Below are 27,570 nucleotides of genomic sequence, written 5' to 3' on the forward strand. Positions count from 1 at the left end.
AGATGTGGAGGGAAAACGACACCAGGGGGCTAACACACTCACGGCACTGATATGACACGTTGTCCGACGTGGTGGCGTGGGCTTAGCAATGAAAATCAAGCCGTTAAAAAAAAAAATAGGTGATTTTTCGCTTAGACTCGGTTTTTCTGAGGGTAGGGTGTTTTTGCTCACGGCGGGGATTCATGGGTAAGTGTGACATAAGGCTGGTACTGTTCTCTCGCACGTATTTGGACATTTTACATGACATCGGAATGATTTTCTTCGTGTTTTGAGAGTAAAAGTGGATGTTAGGTGTGATGTAGCAGCCAGTCGCCGCGCAGTGACTCATGGGATTGACGAGGCAGTGCTTTTGTTAGTGTGTTTACGTCTTTGAAATTGTAAACAACGCTCCTAAGGCACAAAATAACCGGCGCTCGGCGAAACTAAACCGAACGCATATTCTACGTGTGGTTCCAAGTGTTTAAAAGACATTATTTTGTCGTTTGGGATGGAAATACAGTGCGAAGTGCATCATGGGAGAATCAAGGCAAACACGGAGACAGACATCTGTGAAAAAGAAAATGTGTCGTTTGATATGTTAAAACTCCCGACACAAGCGTCGGGTAGGGTTAGATATCGTGGGGAATGTTTGGTAGTGTTTTTGAGGCAGAAAAGGAGACAGGAAAAAAGACGACACCTTGTCACGTGACCATGGACCATTATGGGGTGGGCTCTCTCTCTCTCTCTCTCGACACTGGGAGTAAATACAATATGCATGCATGGGGTTTCTATGCACATTGGAGCTTATGAGCGTCCAAAAGCTTTTATTTTTCCTGCAATGCCATGTACTGGTGTCCAAAAACACCCACTGAAATCTTCCCCTTTGTTAAAATGATGTGCACTCCTGCAGGTCAGTGGGTGCTGTGAGGATCACTGGCTGGCCCTCTAGCCTCTGGCACTGACATCTGCCTCCTTCACCATGGAAAAGCCTCCTCAAGAACTCTTGGCCTTTCGCTGAGACTCAGCAGTAGCACCCAGGTAAGGTCAGCTGTCTGCTGTTTGCTCTTCGAGTCATGTGGGTCATTCTGACTTTGACTGGTCACACAAGGCCTGGGAGAGCACAGCAGCATGACATACACACACACACACACATGGTTCTGAATGGGGCTTCTATTGTGAAAGACTGTTGAGTCTATTGATTTATTTATCTAAGGGAGAGCTGAGGTGGACAGTGGGGTTTCTGGGTTATTTGTTAATTTATATATTCTTTTATTTTTACAGGCCACTTCATTTTATGGACTAGAACGTGAGAGGCTTTATTGAGAAAATGTTAAAGATGAATGCAGTTAAGATTTTATTACTCCCTGTTGTGATTCAGCATGACTACGTTCACTGTCGTGACAGCGATGAAGAAATGATGTATTATGTGGCCTATTGTTATTAATAAACAGTAACTTTTAGATTGTATAGAATCCATTAGATGTCATCCATCAGTTTAAAAAGATTTGAGTAAAGCAGATGATTGTATTAGTTTGTTTTGATCTCTCTTGTGTTAGCAGTTGTTGATGAGCAGGTGCCCTCTATTGGAGGTTATCACCATGGCCTAGGTCAAAGTTCGTAAGGTCAGCTCAGCCTGGACTGATGCTGATTTCAGGCCTTTGTGCTTTATGAAATATTGGACATGAGAGTTGATCTGGTAGGTCTGAGTGCAACATGTACACTGCATGTTTATTAACTACTACTATGTTTATTAAGCACTACTCAGACCTATTTATGAACTACTATGAAATATTCAACTCATTAATCGCTATGACATTAACATGTAGTTTGTTGTTAACGAGACGTAAGACCCATTCGGACCAGATTAGTTTAATGCTGAAACAAACACTTAAAACACATGAGTACTGTAGTATTTGTTAATAATATCATTCACTGTGCATCAAGTGTAGTGTTATATTTTTAAATATTCAGTGATTGCTTTTGTGGGTGCTTTTCATTAATCGTTTTATTGATGTAGTCCAGGAATATGAATGTATTTTTTAAATGAAGGTTTTATAATATATAGTGGGGTGTATCACAGTAGGAAATGTGTAGCAATATAATAACAGCACTAGTATTTTGTCCGTGTGATGCAGCTCCTACTGCCCACTCACACTCCACCCTTAGTGTCCTCGGCGCCATGATGGGCCTTTGTTCTTCCAGTTCGTCTGACAGTAAACATACTTATGACTCCACAAGGGGCTTCCTTCCCCCTCCACACACACACACAATTGAGAATGCACATTTGGACTGGACCTGGCCATCAGATCCTTCACTTCCGTAATATCCTCATTTTTCTACCTTTATCTGTTTCTCTCCTCTAAATCCCTTGCTCCACTGTGCTACCGCAGATGGTTGCAGTTTTGAGCCAGTGCTGTCCCCTCACACACACACACACACAGGCAGCACACGTAGACAAAAGGCCATAGCTGCCTGTCGAAATACTGCCCCCTTTTTTCATTTCCCATGAGATGCCTTGCATCTGCAAAGAGAGAGAGAGTGACCTGCAGGGGCTGAGAGAGGGAGAGAGAGAGTGAGATGAAATAAAAAAAGGAAAAAGCACCAGAATGAGGCCTGGCTGGACTCTCTGTTTGCATCATGGACAATCTCATGGAACATTCCAGATAGTAGAGGGAATCAGACAACCAGGGTAGGCACCAGCGTGCTTTTTCCCTGCATTTCCATATATTTTTCAGCATGAAGTCTTTAGGTCTTTAGCTGATTTCTTTCTTAAATTGAAAATACCGGCAGATGTTAACCCACATCAAGAAATTGTTCAAAGTAATTTTAAATAAAATGATTTTAGACATTTAAGAGCCTTTTTACTTACCTGACATTTTTGGAGATGTGAGGTTTCATTCCAACAGCCAGGTCATGTGTGTGTACGTTCATCAATGCTTGTGTGTGAACATATATTTATACACAAATTGCAGACTACAGTAGGGTAAAGCATTGTTTTCCCCTTTTTTTCATTTATTGCAGTATTCTTTATTACACAGATTTACTGTTTGAAGCTGTGCTTTATACTTTTTACCTTGATCTAACAATCTGGACCCAAGCTAAATACATTAGTCCCAATCTGGTGCGACAGCTAATTATTAACCTCCTATTTTTGATATAGTAGTCTACTATGTAAGATGTTCTTTTAGTTTAAAAAATATTAATGAATTGTGTTAATTCATAATTGTGATACCATGATGTTGTATTTATTAATACCACCCCGGCATGCAATTGAGGGTTTCATGGCCTTTTGTTTTCTCCCCCATTTAGACTGGAGAGGATACTTGGTGGTTGCCCGTGGCTGAAGGATTAGAGACATACAGCTGATTTTAATTGACAAAGATCAGTCTCTCCCTCTGTCTCTCTCTTTCATTCTCTCTTTGGGAGAAGAGAAGACGAGAGGAAGCAGAAGCAGGGACACTGGATAGAGGAGAGGAGCAGGGACCAGGCAGAGAGAGAGTGAGAGAGAGGGAGAGAGAGAGGGAGAGGAGGAGAGGGGGAGGTAGAGCGGGAAAGGAAAGAGCATACCAGTGCTGCAGAATGGGGTAGAACGGAGAGGCAGAATCAAAAAGAGGCCAGGTACAGAGCCTGTTTACTACTACTACTTCATGTCTATGCTTTTTTTATTTTCTCAGTAAAGAGAGAGTGCTCGCGAGAGAAGAGAGGGACAGGCACTTGCTGCTTTTCCTTCTGCTGTGTTTCTTTTGCTTTCCTCCCTTGGGGGGAAGGTGGAAGGCACATTTACTTCACATTAAGTTGTTTAGTTGTTCATTGCCATCTTATCGCCATTCATTCATCCATATAAAACGTGGGTTCAAGCCTCCTGCGTGCATGCTCGTTGTGTCTTTTCCTCCATGGTGGGTTTGTGTCTGTTTTTCAGGCCTAGCATTTCCTTCCCAAGGAATGACATGGGTTTTCCGAGCCATTTTCACCACTAACCTCTTTCAAACGTGGTCCAGCACTGCTGCAGACGACATGAAGAACAGTCCTTGGCTTTATTTTAAGGGAAATGTTTCAGGTTTGACGTGGAGCACACATCAAAACGGGCAGCTGCTTCTTCCTTTTCTTCCTCTTCTCCTGTGAGGCTGCACTGCAGCACAGACATTATGTGGGGTGACCGGAACCGGTTGAAACCGGTTTGAGGCAGACGAGGAGGCTCAGGAACAATGCAGTTACTGTGCTATGGGCAGATAGCCGGCTGCTTTATGGCAAAAGAAGACTTCAGAGGACACCCAGGCTTAATTTAAAATCACCACGGAAGGGTTTAGGCTTCTCTCAGACAGTTTACTATCCCCAACCTATTGCTTATGTACTTCTAAAGGCCACAAAGCTAAAGTACACAGCACTCCTAAGTCGCCCTGTAGCACTGTTGCTGGTTGGGAATGGCTGAGGGACATTGCTACTTTTTGCTGGACATAAGGTGACCCTCATTATTTCACTCCTGCCAGGCCCTGCCTGCTGGAAGAGGGATTTTTTTCATACAACATGAGAATGACAAGGAGAGAGAGAGAGAGCGAGGAAGGAGGGAGGAGGTGTTTGTTTGAGGCTGTGGAAGTGGCAGAAGGACCCAGAGTGAGACAGGGGGAAGGAAGGAAGGAAAGAAAGACAGAAGGAAGAAGGTTATTTTGCTTTAAAAAATGGTCGGAAATGAGGGTGAGGCGTAACCTGATTTGCATGTTTCCACTCTGGTGTATGTGTGTGTTCGTGGTTTGTGGTGAACCCTGGAGGAATACTGCTGGTTAATCTTGATTTTAATGCCTTGAGGCTGAGCACACAGTGTTTATGTGACATTACTCATTGTCTTGTACTTCTTCTTGATGGTTTGATCCAAAAGGCCCAGCACTTCTCCATTGCAACACTTGGGCTTTAACATATACTCTTTATGTGATGCTTTTTTAAAATGTAGGCCTCATTTCTTCTTTTTTTCTAGTAGATTGCTCTGTACATAAGCTCCATTGTTAGTGTGTATGAGTGTGTGTGTGTGTGTGGAGGAGGGGGGAGAAGGCCATTTTGGCCCAGCCTGGGCCGAACGTGCAGATGTTAATAACAGTAATGGAGGAAGGGCTGCAGTGAGCACTCCCACAATAAAAGCAGCAAAGGGACAAGCGCTAGTTGGCTAACCTGAATAGCTTAGTCTGACCTAGCTGTCCCTCTCCTTTCTGATTCTGGTCCTTGTTTCAGGTTTTCTTTCCTCAGCCATGTCACCATATAACAACAGAGCACACGCTATCCTGCTTCGAGAAACACTGAACATTCTGTACCTCATTTCTTTCCAAGCAGTCCTGTCATGCACTTTTTGAAGGGAATTTGGGCCTACTCTGCCATAGTCATGGAATAACTTAATGTGGTTCCCTTACTAGAGAGATTACTTGGGTCTTATGTAAACTTTAATTAACTTGTTTGGATGGTTATTGAAGGATGTGTTGTACACACATTGTTATTGTATAGTAATTTAGTGGGTGTGCTGCGGGACTCTAAATTCACTAATTCATGCAGTTTATATCTTTATTTGTTGGCCTTTCAAGGTGGTCATAATTGTCTAATCACAATTATTGTGGCTGATTCCATGTATGTAACCTGAGTACAATGTTTCTCAGTTGCTAGCTTTTACAACTTGAGTTTTAATCGGTTCCATTGAGGAAATTCATGTAAATAAAGAAAGCTTTTATATAGCTACATTGAATATTCCTTCATTCATTCGCACATGCATTCACGTCCTGTATTTGCTTCATCCTGTTGAGGGTTGTGGTTGGTCCCGAGCCAACCTGGAATCACACGCAGTCCAACAAAGGGCATCACTCACACTCACACATTCACTCACACACCACAAACCTGGGGCCCCATCCAATACCTGGGAAGAGTGAGAGTGGATCAACCTCACAAATGCTCTCTTGGCTGAATGCAGTCCAACCCTCACAGAAATGTTCTAACATGTTGTTTAAAGTTTAAAGAACAACACTGATGTTAGTAGAATGTTGAAACTAGGAGTAGAGTCCCCTGAATTAGAATTATAGAGCAATATAAATAGCTTTTCCAGTGTACAATTAATACATGATGTCAAATGCAAACATTTGACCAAAGCCAATATGATGTAATTAGACTCCTGCAAATGTTGATATAATTTTGATTTCCAAAATTAAGGCTATGCAAGCTACACTCCAAATACACAAACATCTATAGCAATTTCATTTTACACATTTGCAGTGAATGTAACAAAAGCATATATTTGTGGGAAATTTACAGTTTGAATGGTCCAGGCTGCTTTCTCTGTAATCCAGTTCTTCTGTTTGTATAATAACTGTTTACCTACTGGTAGCCTTAGAACACTTAATGCACACCATGAGTTTAAAACTCTCTACCTTATTCAAAACATGAGAAACATCGAAAGGAAAGTAACCTAGTTGTACGTTGCCACTTTTAATTGTTTTTGTTGGCTTCCTCTGTAAAGGGAAAGAATTGGCTGAGCAGGATTGGACCCAACTGTTCATTAGTAAATTGACTAAAGTTGGAATGTGATCTGAATCTCAGCAGTCAAAACTAACATAGTATTTACTTGTTTTTGTTTCCTTCAAAGGGGTTTAGCTCATTTTTGTAAGACCATGGGCGACATGAAAACTCCGGACTTTGACGATCTACTTGCAGCCTTTGACATTCCTGACATGGTTGATCCCAAGGCTGCCATTGAATCTGGTCATGAAGAACACGAGGGGCAGCTCAAACAAAATGTCCACCATGACGATGACTCCCATGTGCCCTCAGCCCCAGATGTTGGAGTCAGTGTCATTGTCAAGAATGTCCGTAACATTGACACTAATGACCAGTCTCTTTCAGACAAGGATACTCATCCCTCGGTCGGAAATGGAATGCACAATGGGTTCATGGGGTCCCCTAAAAACAGGTTCAGCAAAGAGAGTAATAAACTTCAGAAAAGTGGAAATCATGGAACAGATATGAGCGGCTCCACATTTAACCAGTTTAGTCCAATTTCCAGTGCTGACGAGTTTGACGATGATGACAAGATTGAAGTAGATGACCCTATAGATAGTCAAAACAATTTACCTTGTTTCAGACCTAATCCTCTTACAGGACTTTGCTCTAAGCAAGAAGAGCCCCCTTCAAAAACTACAAAATCTTTTTCAGGTGATGGCTCATCTAAGCCAGGAACTAATGGCAGCTACAGCCATTCAAAAACTGAAAACATCAACAGTAATGGTACATTAAGTAGCTCAAACGATCCTCCAAAGTCAAGAAAATCAGAGTTGCAGCCCAAGGAACCACTCAAGGCCCAAGATGGAAAAGAAGCAAGAGAACCAGTTGTTGGGCTGAGTGTGACAAACCTCTCTCAAGCCAAGGCCAAGTCATCAGCCAAGCTCTCCTCCTGCATTGCTGCAATTGCAGCTCTCAGCGCAAAGAAGGCTGGCACAGACACCATAGTCCCTGAAACTCTCGCCAGTAAACAAGAATCACCTAGAGAGGCCAAGGAAAGCCCAAAGGTGACAGAGAAGCCTCCAGAGCAAGAGTCAGCCCTGGAGCTTGCCAAAAAGATGCTCTCCAAGCAACCCGAGAGCCCTTGTAGTTTCACCAGTGAAAACAGCAGCAAAGGATCTCCCTCATCCCCTGCAGGATCCACACCTGTCATTCCCAAAGTCCGTATTAAAACCATTAAGACGTCTTCTGGCCAGATCAAAAGGACAGTCACCAGAGTGCTGCCAGAATTTGACCCCGAAGGTCTGAAGAAGGGGATTGACGCTGGATCCATTGTGGTATCATCCCTTTTAACCTCCTCAACCTCGTCGTCTGTGTTTTCATCCTCTGCCCGAACAACACTACCCACCACAGTGGTAGCGACCTCTGGAGGCTCAGCTATTGAAGTTACAAAGCAAATGACCATCAAACCTGTTGCCACTGCCTTCTTACCTGTCTCAGCAGTTAAGACAGCTGGATCCCAGGTGATTAACTTGAAACTGGCCAATAACACAACGGTAAAGGCTACTGTTATCCCTGCTGCATCCGTTCAGAGTGCCAGCAGTGCCATCCTCAAAGCTGCCAATGCTATTCAGCAACAAACTGTCATGGTGCCTGCTTCTAGTCTAACCAACACAAAACTAGTGCCAAAGACTGTACATCTCACAAACTTGAACCTGCTTCCCCAGACACCATCAGCCTCAGAGCTGCATCAAGTCCTGTCCAAAAGTCAGCAACCCATTAAACAAGCCATGATGGCCAGCCAAACTGCTAAGAAAGTGTCCCGGGTGCAGGTCTTGGCCAGCTCCCAGAGTTCAGTAGTCGAGGCCTTCAACAAGGTCTTGAGTAGCATCAACCCAGTGCCGGTCTATGTGCCCAACCTCTGCCCTCCTTCTTCAGCATGTATCTCTCTGCCGTCCCGTGGGTACAAATGTTTAGAATGTGGTGATTCCTTTGCTCTCGAGAAGAGCCTAACTCAGCATTATGACCGGAGGAGTGTTCGCATCGAAGTCACTTGCAATCACTGCTCTAAGAACTTGGTTTTCTACAATAAGTGCAGCCTCCTCTCCCATGCCAGAAGCCATAAGGACAAGGGAGTTGTCATGCAGTGCTCCCACCTTATTTTGAAGCCCATCCCTGCTGATCAAATGATACTGGCCCCTTCAGTGACCTCTAGTGCCCCCATTTCCACTTCAAGCCTCGGTCCTTCTGCAGGAGGCAGTCAAGGAAAGAGTGACACAGCAGTGATTTCTGCACCCTCTTCAGCCCCTGTAGTGGCTGCCATGCCCCTGGATGAAGATGCCTCCAGACTCTGCCGGTCAAATCTCAAGTGCTTGGAATGTAACGAAATGTTTCAGGAGGAGTCCTCTCTAGCCATGCACTATCAGCAGGCTTCTGAATCAAGTGGACAGGTATTTTTCCCCATGGGTTGTTCAGTACATCTGAGTTTCTTTTGTCATTAAATTTGACATTTTGCCAACCTAACTAAACGCATAGTATAGTTATTAAATTTATAGCACAATATACATGTACATGCAAACAATTTATTTATTTATTTAAGGTACAGTGGAACCTCTACCTACGACCTTGATCCGTTCCGTGACCCAGTTCGTAAGTGGAAAAGTTAATTTCTCAAGTCAATTTTCCCCATTTAAAATAATGGAAAAGGAAATAATGTTCCAGCCCCCACCCGGAAAGTCACCCTTTTTGCACACTGATATACACTCTCAAATTAGTAAAAAAATACATGTAGCGTTACTAAAAATAAAAGAGAAATACAGTGGAAACAGTAATAAAAAAGAAATAAAGTTTTAAGTGGTTACACATCGCTACCTTGAAGACGTGACGACTGGCTGGAGGAGTAACACAGGCACTGGCTGAATGACGGGAGGTGGGGGGAATAGCGGAGAGTAGGCGGTGAATGTGGGGAGACGAAGCGTAGATGCGGCTTAACTTAGCATGAATTTCGATGTCTGCTATTTACACTAATGCTAAATTGCTAAAGCTACAATGTGCTAATCTTAAAAGCTCACTCAAGTCTGGGCGCTAGGAGACTCACCTATTGGGGTCAGGGGCCATTTCCAGCCGCTGGCTCGGCGGAGGCTCGGGTTCGTTTCTAGAGTCGTGGGTCGTTGGTGGAGGCAAAAAATATTCAAATGCCTGGTTCGTATCTTGGAAAGTTCGTTAGTGTAGGCGTACGTTAGTAGAGGTTCCACTGTACTTTGTTTTGTTGATTATAGTTATCCTAATTTTTATTGCAGGCAATATTTAAATATATATTTATATTATAATAAATGTCACCACATAAAAGTGGTGGGTATCTTCAGACTATACAATGCTAATACAAAGAATCATGTTTTGAAATGTTACCATAGAAGAACCTCTTTTGGCTCCCTATAGAACCTTTCAGTTGACAGCTTTCAGGTCAGTTTTAAAAAGCTATTCTTCAGGGAAACAAAAGCAGTTTCTCTTTGGCAACACACCAAAGAAATAATTTTGGCTTCTTTATTTTGATGGGTGTATGTACAGTTGCCCAGTTATGTGCTAGTGTTTTTTCTTGTGAAGAACCAAGCTGCACTTGAATATGAAAGTTGCTACAAAACGTTTGCTACCATGACTGCTATGTTTGTATTATTTAGTATTGTTACTATTTATAATTCTTACACCTTTTTAACCATTTGGTCAAATGTATTTATTTCAATAGATATTTTAAAACTATTTTGTAGCATTGTAACTGTGAGTTATAGTGCCCATATCTTCGTAATTTCACATACTGCTTTTACACTTCTCCTCTTACAGAAAACCTGCACCATCTGCCAAATGCTGCTTCCAAACCAGTGCAGCTTTGCCTCCCACCAGCGAATCCATCAGCACAAGTCTCCGTACATCTGCCCTGAGTGTGGAGCCATCTGTCGCTCCGTCCACTTCCAGTCCCACGTCACCAAAAATTGCCTGCACTACACACGACGAGTGGGATACCGGTTAGTCACTTTGTGACGTCATCATTGCATCAGTTCCTTTCAATGTCTGAGGCTGAAAAGCGTCCTCATCCAGTTCTTACACTTTGTTTAAAAGTTAACACTTAAGGCTTTAAAAATACTTAAATGTACCGAGAGGGTCTTTAATTGGTTATGAGTGCACTATCAACATGCCATGGAATGGCTACTTAATGAGCTCTTGGAATTTCATTTGCTGATGTAATCACAGTAATTACCGTGTCAGTTGCTTGAATGATTACTGCTGAAGTTGACTAATGTCTAATAAAGAAACAAAGCACTGTGTGCATAGGATATTTTTGTCAGATGACAGGTCAGCTAAGGATAGTGTGTCCATATTTCACTCACTGACATGTTGTTCAAGCATGCTACCCTCAGAAACAAAGGTAGGATGCAGGTACATTATGGTCACTAAAGGTACAAGCAGTGTAAATGTGCATTTAAAGGTATAGCAGTGGTTTTAAGGTTTTAAGTACATTACATTCTCTTCTCCAGAAGAAGAGGTGAATATTTGTATCCTAACTGTGTGAAATAATATAACGTAAGTCCTTGAGATGAATTAGGGCTTTTGAAATCAGCACAACTTTGTAATAAGGTACAAATTTGTTCCTTAATTAAAAGTACAGAATATGCACTCTTGAGTGTTCCACCACAGTAACAGCAAAAGGTACCAACACAGTGACAGATTTTCTGACAGTGTATGGTTTCAACGGTGTTGAATGAGTAATTAATTTAATTATAAGATGTCAATTTTGTATGAATTACAACGTTTAAAATGAATTCCAGAGGAGTTTCTAAGCAAAAGACGTGTACGTGTGTGTCCTCAACAATGTTCTCATCTACTGAAGGGCGGGTACTGCTGAAAAAAGTTCCACTGTGTTAAGATCTTCTATGTTTAGACAATCCATGAAACTTGAAGTCTGACCAAATGTTTACATACAACTTTAGATGTCAGCATTAACTATGTTTCCGTGTACAGCAGAGGTTTAGAAAGTAAACATCCTGTTAAGTTGGAATTCAATCCTGAGGTAGATTTTAACTTTCCAGACCTGTACTCCCAAAACTCTTAGAAACTGGACCGAACACAGATGCTTGAAAGACCTGTGTAAAGCACCAGTTCACGTGTGGTCTCATTTACATGCTGCCCACGTGTGTGGGATCCTTCTTAAAAATGTAATGATGTGTAATTCCAATTGTGTTTAGCATCTAAGTGTTCTAAGTTTGTCTAATTGTCAAAAAGCTGTCAGACTGTCAGTCAGTAGACTGGTCTTAGATTAAAGTGTATAAACGCCATCTTGAGTAGTTCAGTCGGCTTTGGCCAAATGTTTTAATCAGGCTCAGCTCAAGTCGATTAAAACCTTGTTGTTTACGTGATTAGAGCTTAGTCAGACTAGCCATCTTAGACTAATATTGAGCTATTTCTGTGTATGTAAATGTAGGTGCTTGGTTTAAATTCTGTTTATATCTCATGGATCTTTGGATTCTAGCCTCACTCTTTGGACTCTTTGGCCTGTTTGCACTAGCTTAACAACAATTTCCAAGTAAACAACATAGTAATTTGTAAGTTGCTTTGGCTGACAATGTCTGCTTAATGTCATGACAAGATGGCAATAAATGACTTGTATATGCAATTTTGTTATTGGTGTCCAGTTTAAGAGAAGTGGAAACACACAAATATGAAGAAACCGATCCAAAAACTACTCCAAAAAAAGGCATTTTTAAAACCTTTATTTGAAAATAGCCAGATTAAATCATTTGAAAAATAAAAGGATTGAATATTTTTCTGAATGTGTGAGTGTCGCCCTGAGAAGGATTGGTGTTCCTGCCTTGCGCCCAGTGATTCCGGGTAGGGTCTGGACCCACCGTGACCCTGAACTGGATTATCGGTTACAGACAATGAATGAATGAATATTTTTTTATTTATTATAACATTGCTTTGCATAATGCAATCATGTGCAGTTTTATGACCTTAATAGCTAGTTATGTATCTGTAACACATGCCAGCATTGGTGAAAGTTAATTTTCTAGGCTGCAGCGTTCCCCAGTGAATGGCTACTGTCACAGCTGAGTTAAACTTGTCTCTTATCGTGGGTAAAATAATTTCTCCTGCTCTGTTCTTCCTCAGATGTGTTCACTGTAGCGTAATCTTCGCTGATGTCGCTGCCCTAAAGTCACATATACAGAGTGCCCACTGTGAGATCTTCTACAAATGCCCCATCTGCCCCATGGCCTTTAAATCTGCTCCAGGCACTCATTCCCATGCCTACACTCAGCACCCAGGTGTGAAGATTGGAGAGCCCAAGTAAGTCTCTTATTTATCGCCAATGCAATATGTTTTTGAAAGTTTGTATACACCCCATAATTATTTTTTTTCTAAAATAACGAAGCTTCATTAAATACCTTTGAGATGAGTAGGAGTTTGTGATCCAGAACCTTCATCATCTAATATCAGTACCCGATCTCTCTAATGTTCGTGAAATCTAAGCCTTCTCAGAAAGAGTGGAAGCAAATATTTACTGCAGCAACTCCATATTCGTAGTCTTTATTTCAGAAGAATATTTGAATATGGGGCGGCACGGTGGTGCAGCAGGTAGTGTCGCAGTCACACAGCTCCAGGGACCTAGAGGTTGTGGGTTTGATTCCCACTCCGGGTGACTGTCTGTGAGGAGTGTGGTGTGTTCTCCCTGTGTCTGCGTGGGTTTCCTCCCACAGTCCAAAAACACATGTTGGTAGGTGGATTGGCAACTCAAAAGTGTCCATAGGTGTGAGTGAATGTGTGTGTGTTGCGCTGTGAAGGACTGGCGCCCCCTCCAGGGTGTATTCCCGCATTGTACCCAATGATTCCAGGTAGGCTCTGGACCCACCGCGACCCTGAACTGTATAAGGGCTTACAGATAATGAATGAATATTTGAATATACAGGTGTCCACAAACATTGGTCAAACACACAGCTGGGTGATGTATGAACCAACGTCTGATAAATTCATTCAAAAAAAGCTTTTTCATTAAAAAATGCCCCTTTATATCACTGTAGACTCAATAGTGCTAATGGCATGAGATATTTATTGGATTCTGCGTGAATTTTTCTGAATTTTATTTATTTAATTTTTTATAAAATTCGTAATTGACTTTAAAATTAGTTCCAAATTTATTTGACAGTGTTAAAATGCTGAATCTAACATAGAAATTGTGCCCTAACACACATGAAGAAAAAGCTGACAAGTCAACACCCTTTATAATGGTTTAGAACATCAACAAAGTATGGACTTTGACCTACGTGTTTTCAAACGTCACAAATGCAATAAGCAAAAGAAGAATCACTGTATTTACCCTATGACTGCACTATATTGCTGCATGACGGCTCTTTTGAATGCTTCTGATTAGGGCCTATACAGATTCTTGTAGATTTTAGGGAAGTGTTTTATTTTTCCACGAAGGGAATACGCACACTCTTTACACGTTTAATCAGTGTGACAGTCCACTAAGTGACTTAGATCACTTCCTTTAGAATCGGTTGGCCCCTGACATTTTCCAAAAGGTGAAGGTGTAGAAAGACATTATCCACAGTGGCTTTACAGCACATTGTTCCCCACCTCTAACCTGTGAACCTCGTCATGTTCATCAGCACTTACTAATTAAAAGAGCAGATGGCTCTTTTGTGCTTCCTCTCTGACCTGTTACCATGACGTGAACAATAATTACACCCAACAACGCGAACACTAATAAAGACGTTTTTCTTTAATGCTTAATACTAATGTGTGTGAGTGGTAATCTTTCACTTTAAAACGAGAGAATATCCTCATTAATGAAATCACTGTTGATGAAATGTGACTAATCTCGATCGGCTTTATTTGTTCACTGGATTACCCTCTCTGCCCTGTGGTGTGTGTAAACAAACAGCATTCAGATTGCACTGATATTGTAGTTAGTAATGAGTTTGTTTAACCTTTTTATTTTTGGGTCTATCCTCTTTTATTGTTAGTGGCATGTTATTGCATTGCAGTCATGTTTCTATGATATTAAATTACATTTATATCAGCTGACCTTAGTCCAGTTTGTGTAACCTATTTTGTATAGTCAATATTAATAAGGTGTTGAATGACTGATCCAAAATTAAACTGAAAGGGGTATTCCATGTTTTGTTTAATTTCCTCTACATGCCTCAGTCATTCAGTGAAAGTCATTTAGAGTCGTCTCATGTTCATTTTAGAGAAAACTGACATGAGAAAGCCGCAGTCCCAATGCCTACAACACCAATATGGCACTTAAAAATGAATTTTAGACCAAGTTTTTATCTCACAACTACCATAAAAACAACGTCTCAGACATCTGACATCTGTGTTTTCAAAACCATTGCATGCAGTAGCTTTTTGTGCAGAGATTTTAAAGCCAACCGTGTAGACATCTGACTGGAGTTAGCACCACTGTGTTCATTCTTGTTGGGCAAGTATTTCATTGTTGATTTAATTAAATTACTTCAATCAAACTACTCTGGAACATTTTCTTTACATCTTAACCATTTAATAATTTGCATTTTTAAAACCCTTCAGGAGTTGTTCAGCACCTATAAACACCTTTGGAATTATTTATTTAAAGGAACACTATGTAGTGTTTTTACTTAAAAATGATAGCTACAAAAAGATTGTAATAGGGAGATAGTGCCTCTCTCACTGCTCCTGGGGGTCCATCTCTAAAAAACTGGGCCATTCAACTTCAACCCAACCTCGGGGCGGAGATCTCTCCGATGAGAAATGTGTAACACTTGGTTAAAAGCAGGTTTTTGAGAGTTAATGATGAGTGAGGGCCAGTGGGCCGGTGTTTGTGTACGATGCCTTGTGATGGACTGGCACTCTGTTCGTGATGCTGTGTTCCTGTCTTGCATACATTTTATAATTTAAGTGTAAAAATGCAGAATATGTCATTTTTCATTTATTGTTTTTGTTTTTGCAGGTTGATCTACAAGTGCTCTATGTGTGACACTGTATTTACCCAGCAAACCCTGCTCTACACACACTTTGATCAGCACATTTCCAGTCAGAAAGTGTCAGTCTTCAAATGCCCCGACTGCTCCATGCACTATGCCCAAAAGCAGCTCATGTTGGAACACATTAAGGTACAGAATTGAGTACACTATCCACTATAACCGTATTCATCTTGTGATTTTGCAACACATTTTAACCTAAACTTTCTGTACTCTTCTTCTCTAGGCCACACATGGGACACTAAAGACAACAGAGGGTCCTCCTAACCTGGGCATCAACCTTCCTCTCAGCAGCAAGCCTATTAACTCCATGACCCCCAGCTCTAACAGCAAAGATGGGGGTGCTTTAAATGGACTAGAGAGAGGGGAAAAGAAGGCCCCCTCCAATATCAAGAAAACAAAGAACGGCACAGACACCCTCAAAAAATCGGCATCGTCCGATTCCTCCTCGTGTCCCGGCTGGACCTGCAAAGACTGTGACCGACTCTTCACCCAGAGAGAAGTTTTCATTGCACATATGAAGAGAGAACATGGCAAGGTAAAACTTAACCATGAAAGTATGACAGTAAACATGGCTAACATTGGAGAAGGAAAGTGCAGATCTATGCCATCTGCTGACTGCATTCAACATTTTCATTGTCCATTAATTTTAGCGAATGGAAATGATGTCCTGTTAAACGTCACTCAGGGTTTGATAGAGCCATCTCTTACACAACTGTTAGAATTATAACTTCTAACATGAATATAGCCCAGAAAATGCAGCCACATACCTAATGTTATCTGGATACAGAGCTATTTTTCAGTGGAATTTAGATTTTTAGATGACATTAAATCCATAATGTTACTTAACAGCAACAAGAGATTAATCAGCTTCAGAGGGTCCTTCATTGTGACGTACTGGGCACTGAGGAGACCAGAAATACGCCATTGGTTAGAACAAAAATGAGCACTTATCTGAAGGTTTTGTACAGAAATCAGAGTGAGCATAAATATTATAATCTTAGAAAACAATTGTGCAATCAAGTTTTATTGCACCAACCCTTACATTGGTCGTAAACGTCACAGGCAGATGCCTAGTGACCAAATAAAAATTTTCAGTGCTCAGTTTCATAGAGTATTTAGAGATTAACAACGCGCATGTTTGTTTGCCGTAATCACAGGGTTGTCTTAATCATAGAGTGGTATCAATTGCAGCAATCGCCTGGAAATCAAGCGTAATTAGACGGTGGGGCTATAATTTGTGCTTAAGGTGTGAATGCCTAATTCGGTGGTTTAAATTTCGGTGATGGGAGGAGCTAAATAATGGCCCTTACAGGTGAAATACACACATCTATTTTACCTTTTGGTGATCGAAAGTAACTACAGAAAAAATGATGCTGTCAAAACTGACGCAAAGGTCAGAGCAAAATATGGGAAAAATATAGCTTATAAGTGTATATTTTTCGAGGCAATCCGCAAGAAAAGTAAAGATACATAAAATTATATATACGTATAATCTCGTCTGTTTTCTATTAAATCAGCATTAAATAAGTAATAAGATGTGAGGTGTATATATGGAATTCTCTCTGGAATTTTAATTTTCCAGAACATTTTTAAGATTATTCTTTTTCTGTCCTGAGCCCTGGTCTTTTTCTGACCCAGATCCCTTATAAGGAAGATAAATGGCTTAATAGAGTAGTTAAGAGATGTTCTTTCTCATCCTTTCTGTAGCAACTCAAGAAGCATCCATGTCGCCAGTGTGACAAGTCTTTTAGCTCCTCCCACAGTTTGTGCCGACACAATCGGATCAAACATAAAGGAGTTCGGAAAGTTTATTCCTGTCCGTGAGTATCAGGGCTTTTGTGGATTTCTAATGTGTTGTAAATGCAGAAATGTACCATCAAAATTGTGTATTTATTTTAGTGTTTATATTTATTTTTCATAAATTATTTTAGAACAAATTAATTACATACTGGATTATGACATTAGTAGTCAGTTTAAACCAGGAGTCGGCAACCTTTATCACTCAAAGAGCCGTTTGGACCCGTTTCACACAGTAAAGAAAACACTGGGAGCCACAAAACCCTTTTGAGATTTTAAATGAAATAACACTGAAATAACAGGGTTTTTTTTTTTTTTTTGCCTTTGTGCTGTGTATAAACAAACTATAATGTGTTACATTTATGAAATCAATGAACGACTGCAGAGAAAATGAAATAACATTTCTGCATGCAACAAAACATTTTTAACTCCGAAAAAAAAGACGTTGTGTTGACGGTTAAGTAAAATACTCAATGTCTATTTGAGTCGTTGTAGTAATGGGGGAAAAAACGCAGAACTTAAATTATCCACTGGCAGCAAACAACGCTGTCCTCTCTCTGTGTGCCGTCATTATTTTACTGGCGCCGTGCAGTCAGCGGTCAGAAAGTTCCAGAAACCGCTCACTAGCGGGTGTCGCACATTGGAAGTTGTGACGTGTATTAAGAGCGACAAAAATATCTTAAATATTAAATATTAAAATATTTTAGATGTCACAAGATCGCCATAATCTTCATAGAATTACATTTTGAAAATGAACGAACTAAAATAAAATACATTTTAATTAAATACTCATTAATTATTTTCAAAATCTGAGCAGCATCAGAGGGATCAAAGAGCCGCGTGTTGCCGACCCTTGGTTTAAACTGTTATTATACGATGTACAGGCTGTTGTTTAAAGAATCATTATCATTGCTCTAGTTTTTTAATGAAATACGCAGTTGTTTATTGTTTAATGTGTATTGCCGTTGATCAGTATATAAACAGAAAAAAAAATCATTGTCTCTTGTTATGAGATTCTTTTCATCTTCGTTCCTTAGACATTGTCCAGACTCCAGCCGCACTTTCACCAAGAGGCTGATGTTGGAGAAACACATTCGGTTGATGCACGGCATCAAGGAAGCGGAAGGTAAACCAGCAGTGGAGCACATCAGCACAGAGGAGCCCACCAAGAAAGACCAGGTAACTGCTCTAAAACACACAGCCTGAGTGTCCAACCCTGAACCTTAGGTGTGCAGTTTTTGGGGCTTTTCACTTTTGTGGGCCGGCTTGACGTCACTGCCCAAGTTGTTTTCTAATTATCAAAGAACACAGGTAAAGATGATGGTTAAAATAACACAGTGTATCCCATCTGCCCAAATAACAAACCTGAATCAACTGGTGACTTTCTGACAAGAAATTAGAATCTCCCATAAATCATGATCATGTCCAAGCAAATAGAAAAAGCCACTTTGAAAAGATTAGTTTGGTATTTATTTTCCATTTGATTATTATTTGCACTGAGCACTATTAGGGTCTCGGATTGGCTCAAGCTCCACAAACATCAGGCAGAGAACATAGTGAAACATCTACCACGTCATTAAAAAATTACCTACCTTGTTGGCATGTGGTTACACGCATATACAGAGCTAAATTAGGAAGAATACAGCACAGTTCTCCACACTGATGCAACATGCAGCTAAGTGCCTTTCCTCAAGGACACAGTGGCAGAGCCATTGTCCTCCACTGGTACAAACTTGGGATTTTAGCCAAGATTTCTAACCTCTAGACTGCACATCTTTTATTTACTGACACTTTACCATTCTTAATACACACATTTATCTTCAGTATAATTATACCTTTATTATACTTTTAATTATACTTTCAACACCCCGGGGTAAACTAACTCAACCTGCTAGTAGCCACCTGCTACTTGAAATTGCCCCTCTGCCAACACTATCCCCCTCAAAGCAAACTTCCAACCTTGTATTTTATTTTATTTTTTTGAAAACCACATTAAATATGTTTTAGATAAATTTAGATAGAGTTACATACATGATTCTTGTTCAAGATGGCGCCGAGGATGGCAGCCACGGTGACGAGCTCCTCCGTGTTATGTTTGTTTTTGTTAATTAATGTTGTCTATTGTACCTCAAACTTGGTCAGCTGGAACAGAGAACAGTTATTAACCGCCAGGGACAACATTTCTCCTGATTTTATGCCGGAATTTATTCAAAAACCTTCAGAGTGTGTGGAAATCTTTACAACGGCCGCGCTGACGCTGCTCGGCCTCGCAAGGAGACGCTGGAGTCGCAGACGAAGGGGCAGACGCGCGGGCGCGCTCGTGCGTCTCAGGCGGCGCGGGCCTCGCACACCTCTACCATCATTATTCCTCTCCAACCTCCGATCTCTCAGCAACAAAACTGAGGAACTACTCCTGCTCCACCGGACCAACAAGGACGTCTCCTCTGCTTCTGCCCTCTGCTTCACGGAGACCTGGCTGAACGAGCTGATCCCGGACAGTGCGCTGGACGTACCGGGCTTCCAGCTACTGAGAGCGGACAGAGACGTGGAACGTAGCGGGAAGAGTAGGGGAGGAGGAATCTGCTTCTACATCAACGAGCGCTGGTGTAGAGACACTACAGTATTGTTAACATCATGCTCTCCTCATCTGGAGTCTCTCTTCATTAACTGTCGGCCGTTTTACTCTCCCAGAGAATTCAGCTCCTTCATTCTGGCCGGCGTGTACATTAGGCCGAGTGCGTGCACCAGCGACGCGCAGAGACAACTGGCCGAACAGATAATGGAACTAGAGAGAGACCATCCAGACTCGCTGCTGATCATTCTGGGGGACTTTAACAGCGCTAACCTCACGAAGGAGATGCCCAAATACAGGCAACATATCGCGTGCGCTACACGTGAAGGCAACACACTAGACAAATGCTACACAAGCATCAAGAATGCCTATCGCGCTGTTGCGCGCGCCGCTCTCGGGCTCTCCGATCACAGCCTCGTTCACCTCATTCCCACGTACCGGCAGAAACTCAAAACCAACAAGCCGGCCATTACAACAGTGAAGAGGTGGACCAGTGGAGATATAGAGAAGCTGCAGGGCTGCTTCGAATCCACAAACTGGGCTGTGTTTGAGGAGGCGACAGACGGACTGGACGAATACACAGACGCTGTGACGTCATATATAAGCTTCTGTGAAGACAGCTGTATTTCAACTAGAACACGTGTTAAACACAGTAACAGCAAACCCTGGTTTTCTATAGAACTGAAACAGCTTAGGCGAGAGAAGGAGGCCGCATTCAGGAGTGGAGACAGAGCTGTCTACAAAAAAGCCAAGTACAGATTGGAGAAAGGGGTTAAAGCAGCGAAAAGAAAGTTCTCAGAGCAGCTGAATAACCACATCACAGCTAACGACCCATCGTCAGCCTGGAACAGTCTTCAGCTTCTCACTGGCTACAAGGTGAGAAATACCCCCCTCCACCTGAACGACCGTCAGCTCACCAACGACCTGAATGAGTTCTTCTGCAGATTTCAAACAATAGACAATCAGCAGACTCTCTCACCCCATCATCAACCCCCCTCCTCCCCCACACTGGCTCTCACACCTCCACCCCCAGCTTGTCTCACCATCAGCCTGCAGGACGTCCACAGACTCTTCAGCAGACAGAAGGTGAAGAAAGCCCCGGGACCTGATTCAGTTTCTCCATCCATCCTAAAACACTGCTGTGACCAACTAGCACCAGTCTTCACCAGCATCTTCAACAGATCACTGGAGCTCCGTTGTGTTCCAGTCTGCTTCAAGACCTCCACCATCATTCCAGTCCCCAAGAAATCCACCATCACTGGATTTAATGATTACAGACCTGTCGCCCTGACATCTGTGGTCATGAAGGTCTTTGAACGCCTGGTCTTAGCCCACCTAAAGACCATTACAGACCCCCTGCTGGACCCCCTGCAGTTTGCATACAGAGCAAACAGATCTGTTGATGATGTGGTCAACCTAACTCTCCACTTCATCCTTCAGCATCTAGACAGCTCTGGAACCTACGCTCGGGTTCTGTTTGTTGACTTTAGCTCGGCTTTCAACACCGTTGTGCCGCAGCTACTTCAAAGCAAACTGTCCCAGCTGTCAGTGCCGGACTCCATGTGTCAGTGGATTGCAAACTTCCTCACAGACAGAAGACAGTATGTGCGGCTTGGGAAACACACCTCAGACCTTCGAACACTCAGTACTGGAGTTCCACAAGGGTGTGTTCTTTCACCCCTTCTCTTCAGCCTTTACACCAACGACTGTGTCTCCAAGGAACCAGCTGTAAAGCTCCTGAAGTTTGCAGATGATTCCACTCTGGTGGGCCTCATAGCCAATAGTGATGAGTCTGCTTACAGAAAGGAGGTTGGTCAGCTGGTGTCCTGGTGCAGTGACAACCACTTGCTGCTGAACACAGACAAGACTGTAGAGATGGTGGTGGATTTCCGACGCAACCCACCCCCTGTATCCCCCCTCTACATCAAGGGCACCGCAGTTTCCACTGTAGAGTCACTCAAGTTCCTGGGCACCACCATATCCAGGGACCTGAAGTGGGAGAGGAACACCGTCTCCATCACCAAGAAAGCTCAGCAGAGAATGTTCTTCTTGAGACAGCTCAAGAAATTTGACCTGCCACAGACCCTGATGATCCAGTTCTACACAGCGATCATCGAGTCCATCATCACCTCATCCATAACCACCTGGTTTGGTTCCTCTACCTCACAAGAAAGAGCCAGGCTCCAGCGCATCATCAGATCAGCAGAGAAGATCATTGGATGTAACCTGCCAACGCTTCAGGAGATCCACACCAGCAGGGTGAGGAAACGCGCTCGCAAAATTATGCTTGACCCCTCACATCCTGGACATCACCTCTTCCAGACTCTCCCTTCTGGTAGAAGACTAAGGACCATCAAAACCAGCACAACACGACATGCTTACAGCTTCTTTCCCAGAGCTGTAGCTCTCCTCAACCACAGTGAACACCTCTGAGTCTCCAAACCACTGAACTAAACCGACTGGACATAACTGCACTGAACAGGACACTTTACTCACTTGCACTATGCTATTTTGCACAGCTGTACAGAAGTTCTATTTCTGTAACTTCTACAACAATATATAATATAACCTACTTTAGGAATATCTGGAAACATTTTTATTCATACGCATATCTGTACAGTATAGATTTTATATTTTATGTTGTCTAATTTATGTCTTAACGCTCTTTTTTTCTAGTACTTAACTGTATTTTTTTAGTCTATTTATTGTTTATTGTACCTCTTTTAAAGTTTTGTTAACAGTCTGTGTACGTGTTACATGTCATACATGTGTTGCTGTCACCAAGACAAATTCCTAGTATGTCTAACATACCTGGCGAAATAAAGAGATTCTGATTCTGATTCTGATTCTGATTCTGATTCATATCCCATACCTGGTCTTGTGTGTTTAATGAGAATGAGCAGATCATTCATTCATTCATTCATTTATTCATTATATGTAAGTGCTTATCCAGTTCAGGGTCGCGGTGAGTCCAGAGCCTGGACCTGGAATCACTGGGCGCAAGGCGGGAATACACCCTGGAGGGGGCGCCAGTCCTTCACAGGGCAACACACACACTCACACACATTCACTCACACCTACAGACGCTTTTGAGTCGCCAATCCACCTACCAACGTGTGTTTTTGGAGCGTGGGAGGAAACCGGCGCACCTAGAGGAAACCCCCGCAGACACAGAGAGAACACACCACCCTCCTCACAGACAGTCACCCGGAGGAAACCCACGCAGACACAGAGAGAACACACCACACTCCTCACAGACAGTCACCCGGAGGAAACCCACGCAGACACAGGGAGAACACACCACACTCCTCACAGATAGTCACCCGGAGGAAACCCACACAGACACAGGGAGAACACACCACACTCCTCACAGACAGTCACCCGGAGGAAACCCACGCAGACACAGGGAGAACACACCACACTCCTCACAGACAGTCACCCGGAGGAAACCCACGCAGACACGGGGAGAACACACCACACTCCTCACAGACAGTCACCCGGAGGAAACCCACGCAGACACGGGGAGAACACACCACACTCCTCACAGACAGTCACCCGGAGCGGGAATGGAACCCACAACCTCCAGGCCCCTGGAGCTGTGTGACTGTGACACTACCTGCTGCGCCACCCAATGAGCAGATCATTTTTTTTAAAATCCAGTATTTGCTGATACTGGTTTCATTAAAACATTTTTGTGCATGTATATTAGGAACTCTAAAGATTCCTGGATCTTCCAGGAACTGAATATGGCTCTGTTTTCTCCAGTACAAAATTGGAAAATATTTGTTACCTAGAAAATTATAATAATGACGTAATTAAAATGTGGGTAACTCTACTTCTTTAATATAAGTAATAATTCCTTATAGTAAGCCTGTGTGTGTGTGTTTGTGTGTGCGTGTGTGTTTATAGGTACGCAGTCCAAAACGTAAGCAGAACACCGAGGATGATAAACCTGACCCAGCAGAAGAGCGAAGTGAGAAAGACAGCGTTGCTGGGGTTCACAGCCAGCGCTGCAGAGACTCCTCCTCACAGCCTCTGAAGAAGCTGAAGGTGAATGTGTTTAAAACGCACAAGTGTGCCGTGTGCAGCTTCACCACAGAGGACCTGGTGCGATTCCATGAGCACATCCCCCAGCACAAAACAGACGGCTCGTCTTTTCAGTGCCGAGAGTGTGGCCTCTGCTACACCTCGCACCACTCCCTGGCCCGCCATCTCTTCATCGTGCACAAGCTGAAAGAGCCGCCGGGGGTCGGGCGCCATAGCGACCAGCAGGAGAACAACCCTGAGAACAATGCACTCGGCATCCCGGACACTCAGTGCAAAGTCTGTGCCAAAACTTTCGAGACCGAGGCCGCTTTAAACACACACATGAGGACACACGGCATGGCCTTCATAAAATCTAAGAGGTTGAGCACTGCTGAAAAATAAACAGGAGTGGTAGCGCCACCTTCGGGGAAGATATTTCTATTTTTTTTACGTTGTGTTTTATTTTTATTCATTTTATTTTTTACAGTGTATTATAAGGTCATTGTGGAGACATCACAGGATGATTACATGTCTGTTCCTTATATATGTGTGTATTATATATACACACACACACACATATATATATGCACATTAGAAATGTATAGATATTGTACACACACAAAAAACGTGTGTGTTTAAAGATATGTAATATATTGAAAGTGGATTTATGTGTATTTAAATATCTATGAGAACACATTTTGTACACTTTATGATAGTTGTTTGTATGGATGTTGAATAGATCTGATCTTTCTTTTTATAGTGTTTTGTTTTCTTCTAGACTGGTGTGTTAGGTTCTAGATTGAGCAGAACGTGTTAAACCCAGTTGAAAACCCACTTGTCTTGGGTTAGAATTTCAGTGCTGAGTAATTGGCGAGACTCCAGCCCCTCATCTGCTGCTTGATTCTGCAGAATGTCTAAACGGACGCTCACTCCTTGTTAATTTTGCTCTTAAAGGACAATCAGTCCATTTCTGTGAAAATGGACGTGACTGTTGTCTTGTGAAACTGTTGCTGCTTCGCTTCGCTTTACTTTATTTTATTTCTTTTTCCTTCCCATGATGTAACTGTCACTTTTGAATGAATACTTATACCTAGAACTTAACACCATTTTATCAGTCTCAGTGCTTCAGCCACTGCCAGTGGACCACGGGAAATGTTTTTGTGGTTAGATTAGGGTTATTTAACTGGTCGTCCTGTCAAAGCTCAACATTTCTCTCTCAGAGCTGATACACAGCTCATTGTTGGTTGTTGGCCTTCATTCAGCAGTTCTTTTGCCTTTACATTTTTAATCATACCAGGTTACTATCTATCTTCTTCATTCTTAGTGTCTCATAAAGAACTTTTGGAACAGAGTAACTTGCCAGAGTAAAAACTCTGAGTTCACTGACTGTGGTGAGATATCGTACGTATTGTATGTTGTAGTATGTACGCTCTCTCCTCAATGCATATATAATACCCAGCAGAATATACTCTTAATAATGAGGATGCCACAAGGGGTTCTTGAAAACATTGCTATAGAAAGAACCCCTATTGGTTTCCACAGTGCATGTTTTTTTACAGAACTCTTTCTGTAAGTAAGATGTGTGAGAGCAAAGAACACTTTTGAAACAGACGCATATAACGTGAGACTATCCATAGAGCCGTACACTCAAGCCAGGGACTTTGTGAATGAAAGGTTGTGATTGCTTCATGGGGCAGGATTTGATTCCCAATATCGGGTGACATTCCTACACTGCGCCTTTAAGAGTCCTTGGGCAAGACATCTAACGCTACATTCGCCTACATCTGTTACCTGATTAAAATTGTAAGTTGCCATAGATTAGAGTATCTGTCAGATGCCATTATTGCCATATGAAGCTTTTTTCTCCCTCATCCACATTCCATCTCAAATCCTTGAGGTAAATGGGTCTTAACTGGTCTGAAGTATTCAGAGACGATAGCACAGACAAGTACGTCTAGTGCCTGATTGCCGGAAGCACATTAGACATAATCGTCACCCCACAGTTCCATTACATTTGCTGGTCATACTTAAAGTTCAAGTACATTTATTCAAACTGTTTGTTTCTGTGGAGTTGGAGTCAAAGTTTGGGCTAAACCTAGAACTTAAGGCTCAATGAATCACTCAGACTTTTGCCTTTTTGAAAAGAAAAAAATATATAGATATATAAATATATATGAATGTCTTTAAATGTGAAACTGGAATCTTTTTCTTTAAAAAAAAAAGTCACAGCTGATTGATGTAGCCATTTTTCATCATTAAACAGTTCACCATTTCACATGTGAATTATTGTATCAGAGTTATTAAGGGTTAAAAAAGCTACTTTACTACAGCACTTCATGTTCATTTGTTCTGAATTTCCGCAGAAGACACGGTTTAATGTATGTTTTTTTTTTTTTACTTTTTGGATAAATGGACATTTGTGAGGATGCATATGTGCATGAGAGAAGCCATTTATGGTGGTTGTTTCTTAGAATGTCTTGCTGCTGTTCAATAGAATTGTCCAATGTTTGTGTAAAAAAAGACAAAAGGTAAAAAAAAAAAACCAATAAAACCATATGGAAAACAAGGGAATGTCTAAACTCACATGTACATTTTTTTTTCATTCATTAATTCATTGTATGTAACCATTTATCCAGTTCAGGGTCGCGGTGGGACCGGAGCCTACCCAGAATCACTGGCCGCAAGGTGGGAATGTACCCTGGAGGGGGCGCCAGTCCTGCGCAGACATGTGCAATTTTCTGTTTTTTTTTTTTTTATGGCTTCACACTTTTCATTTGTTATTTGCAGAAATGGTAATTGTTTATTCTAGTGAATTTAGTGAAATTATTTTCAGCAATTATTTTTTCATATTTTATTTGCTTAGTTGCTGTGCTGCTGTCTGTGAGGAGTGTGGTGTGTTCTCCCTGTGTCTGAGTGGGTTTCCTCTGGGTGTCTGTCTGTGAGGAGTGTGGTGTGTTCTCTCTGTGTCTGCATGGGTTTCCTCCGGGTGATTGTCTGTGAGGAGTGTGGTGTGTTCTCTCTGTGTCCGCATGGGTTTCCTCCGGGTGACTGTCTGTGAGGAGTGTGGTGTGTTCTCCCTGTGTCTGCGTAGGTTTCCTCCAGGTGACTGTGAGGAGTGTGGTGTGTTCTCCCTGTGTCCGCGTGGGTTTCCTCCCACAGTCCAAAAACACATGTTGGTAGGTGGATTGGCGACTCAAAAGTGTCTGTAGGTGTGTGTGTGTGTGTGTTGCCCTGTGAAGGACTGGCGCCCCCTCCAAGGTGTATTCCCGCCTTGCGCCCAATGATTCCAGGTAGGCTCTGGACCCACCGCGACCCTGAACTAGATAAGGGTTACAGATAATGAATGAATGAATGTTGTGCTGCTTTTTGATTTGTCTGTGCTGACCTTGGAGCTTTAGTATTTTATTTTAGAACAAAAAGAGTAGAGCAGAACTGGTCTGTTCCTATGCTGAGAGATGCTGCATATATTAAGCAGTTTCACTGCAGTTCAGGCCACTACTCTGTACTTAAGAGGTTTTTGGGAAGGTATGTTTATATCTGCATGACTCAATACGGGCTGAGGTTATTCTCCCTGTGCCTGGTTATTTGTGACTGTAAAAAATTGAGCATTGCAGAGCTGATGCAGTATGCAAATGAGCTCTTTAACAAATCAGGGATGTCCTTTAGATGTATTGACAATTTGGTCAAAATCATGTTGCATATGTGTAATGAACT

General features: G+C 42.1%; 1 protein-coding gene across 4 annotated transcripts; it reads left to right on the forward strand.

The window, feature by feature from the left end:
- On the forward strand, positions 1 to 26,373 carry znf532 (zinc finger protein 532). Of its 4 annotated transcripts, none has more exons than XM_066645715.1 (10): positions 1 to 186; positions 890 to 1,017; positions 6,593 to 8,894; positions 10,282 to 10,463; positions 12,604 to 12,780; positions 15,428 to 15,590; positions 15,685 to 15,996; positions 17,169 to 17,281; positions 18,296 to 18,437; positions 23,740 to 26,373. In XM_066645715.1, the coding sequence occupies exons 3-10, from the start codon at positions 6,618 to 6,620 to the stop codon at positions 24,256 to 24,258; spliced, it is 3,885 nt and encodes a 1,294-aa protein (XP_066501812.1). In that variant the 5' UTR covers positions 1 to 186; positions 890 to 1,017; positions 6,593 to 6,617; the 3' UTR covers positions 24,259 to 26,373. The 4 variants fall into 4 exon arrangements, with proteins under 4 accessions (XP_066501812.1, XP_066501813.1, XP_066501811.1 ...); XM_066645716.1 differs by lacking the exon at positions 1 to 186 and adding an exon at positions 685 to 705; XM_066645714.1 differs by lacking the exons at positions 1 to 186; positions 890 to 1,017 and adding exons at positions 3,453 to 3,597; positions 3,899 to 4,671.
- Positions 26,374 to 27,570: the final 1,197 nt, after the last annotated feature.

Source organism: Hoplias malabaricus, chromosome 15, assembly GCF_029633855.1.
Source record: "Hoplias malabaricus isolate fHopMal1 chromosome 15, fHopMal1.hap1, whole genome shotgun sequence".
Classification (NCBI taxonomy): domain Eukaryota; kingdom Metazoa; phylum Chordata; class Actinopteri; order Characiformes; family Erythrinidae; genus Hoplias; species Hoplias malabaricus.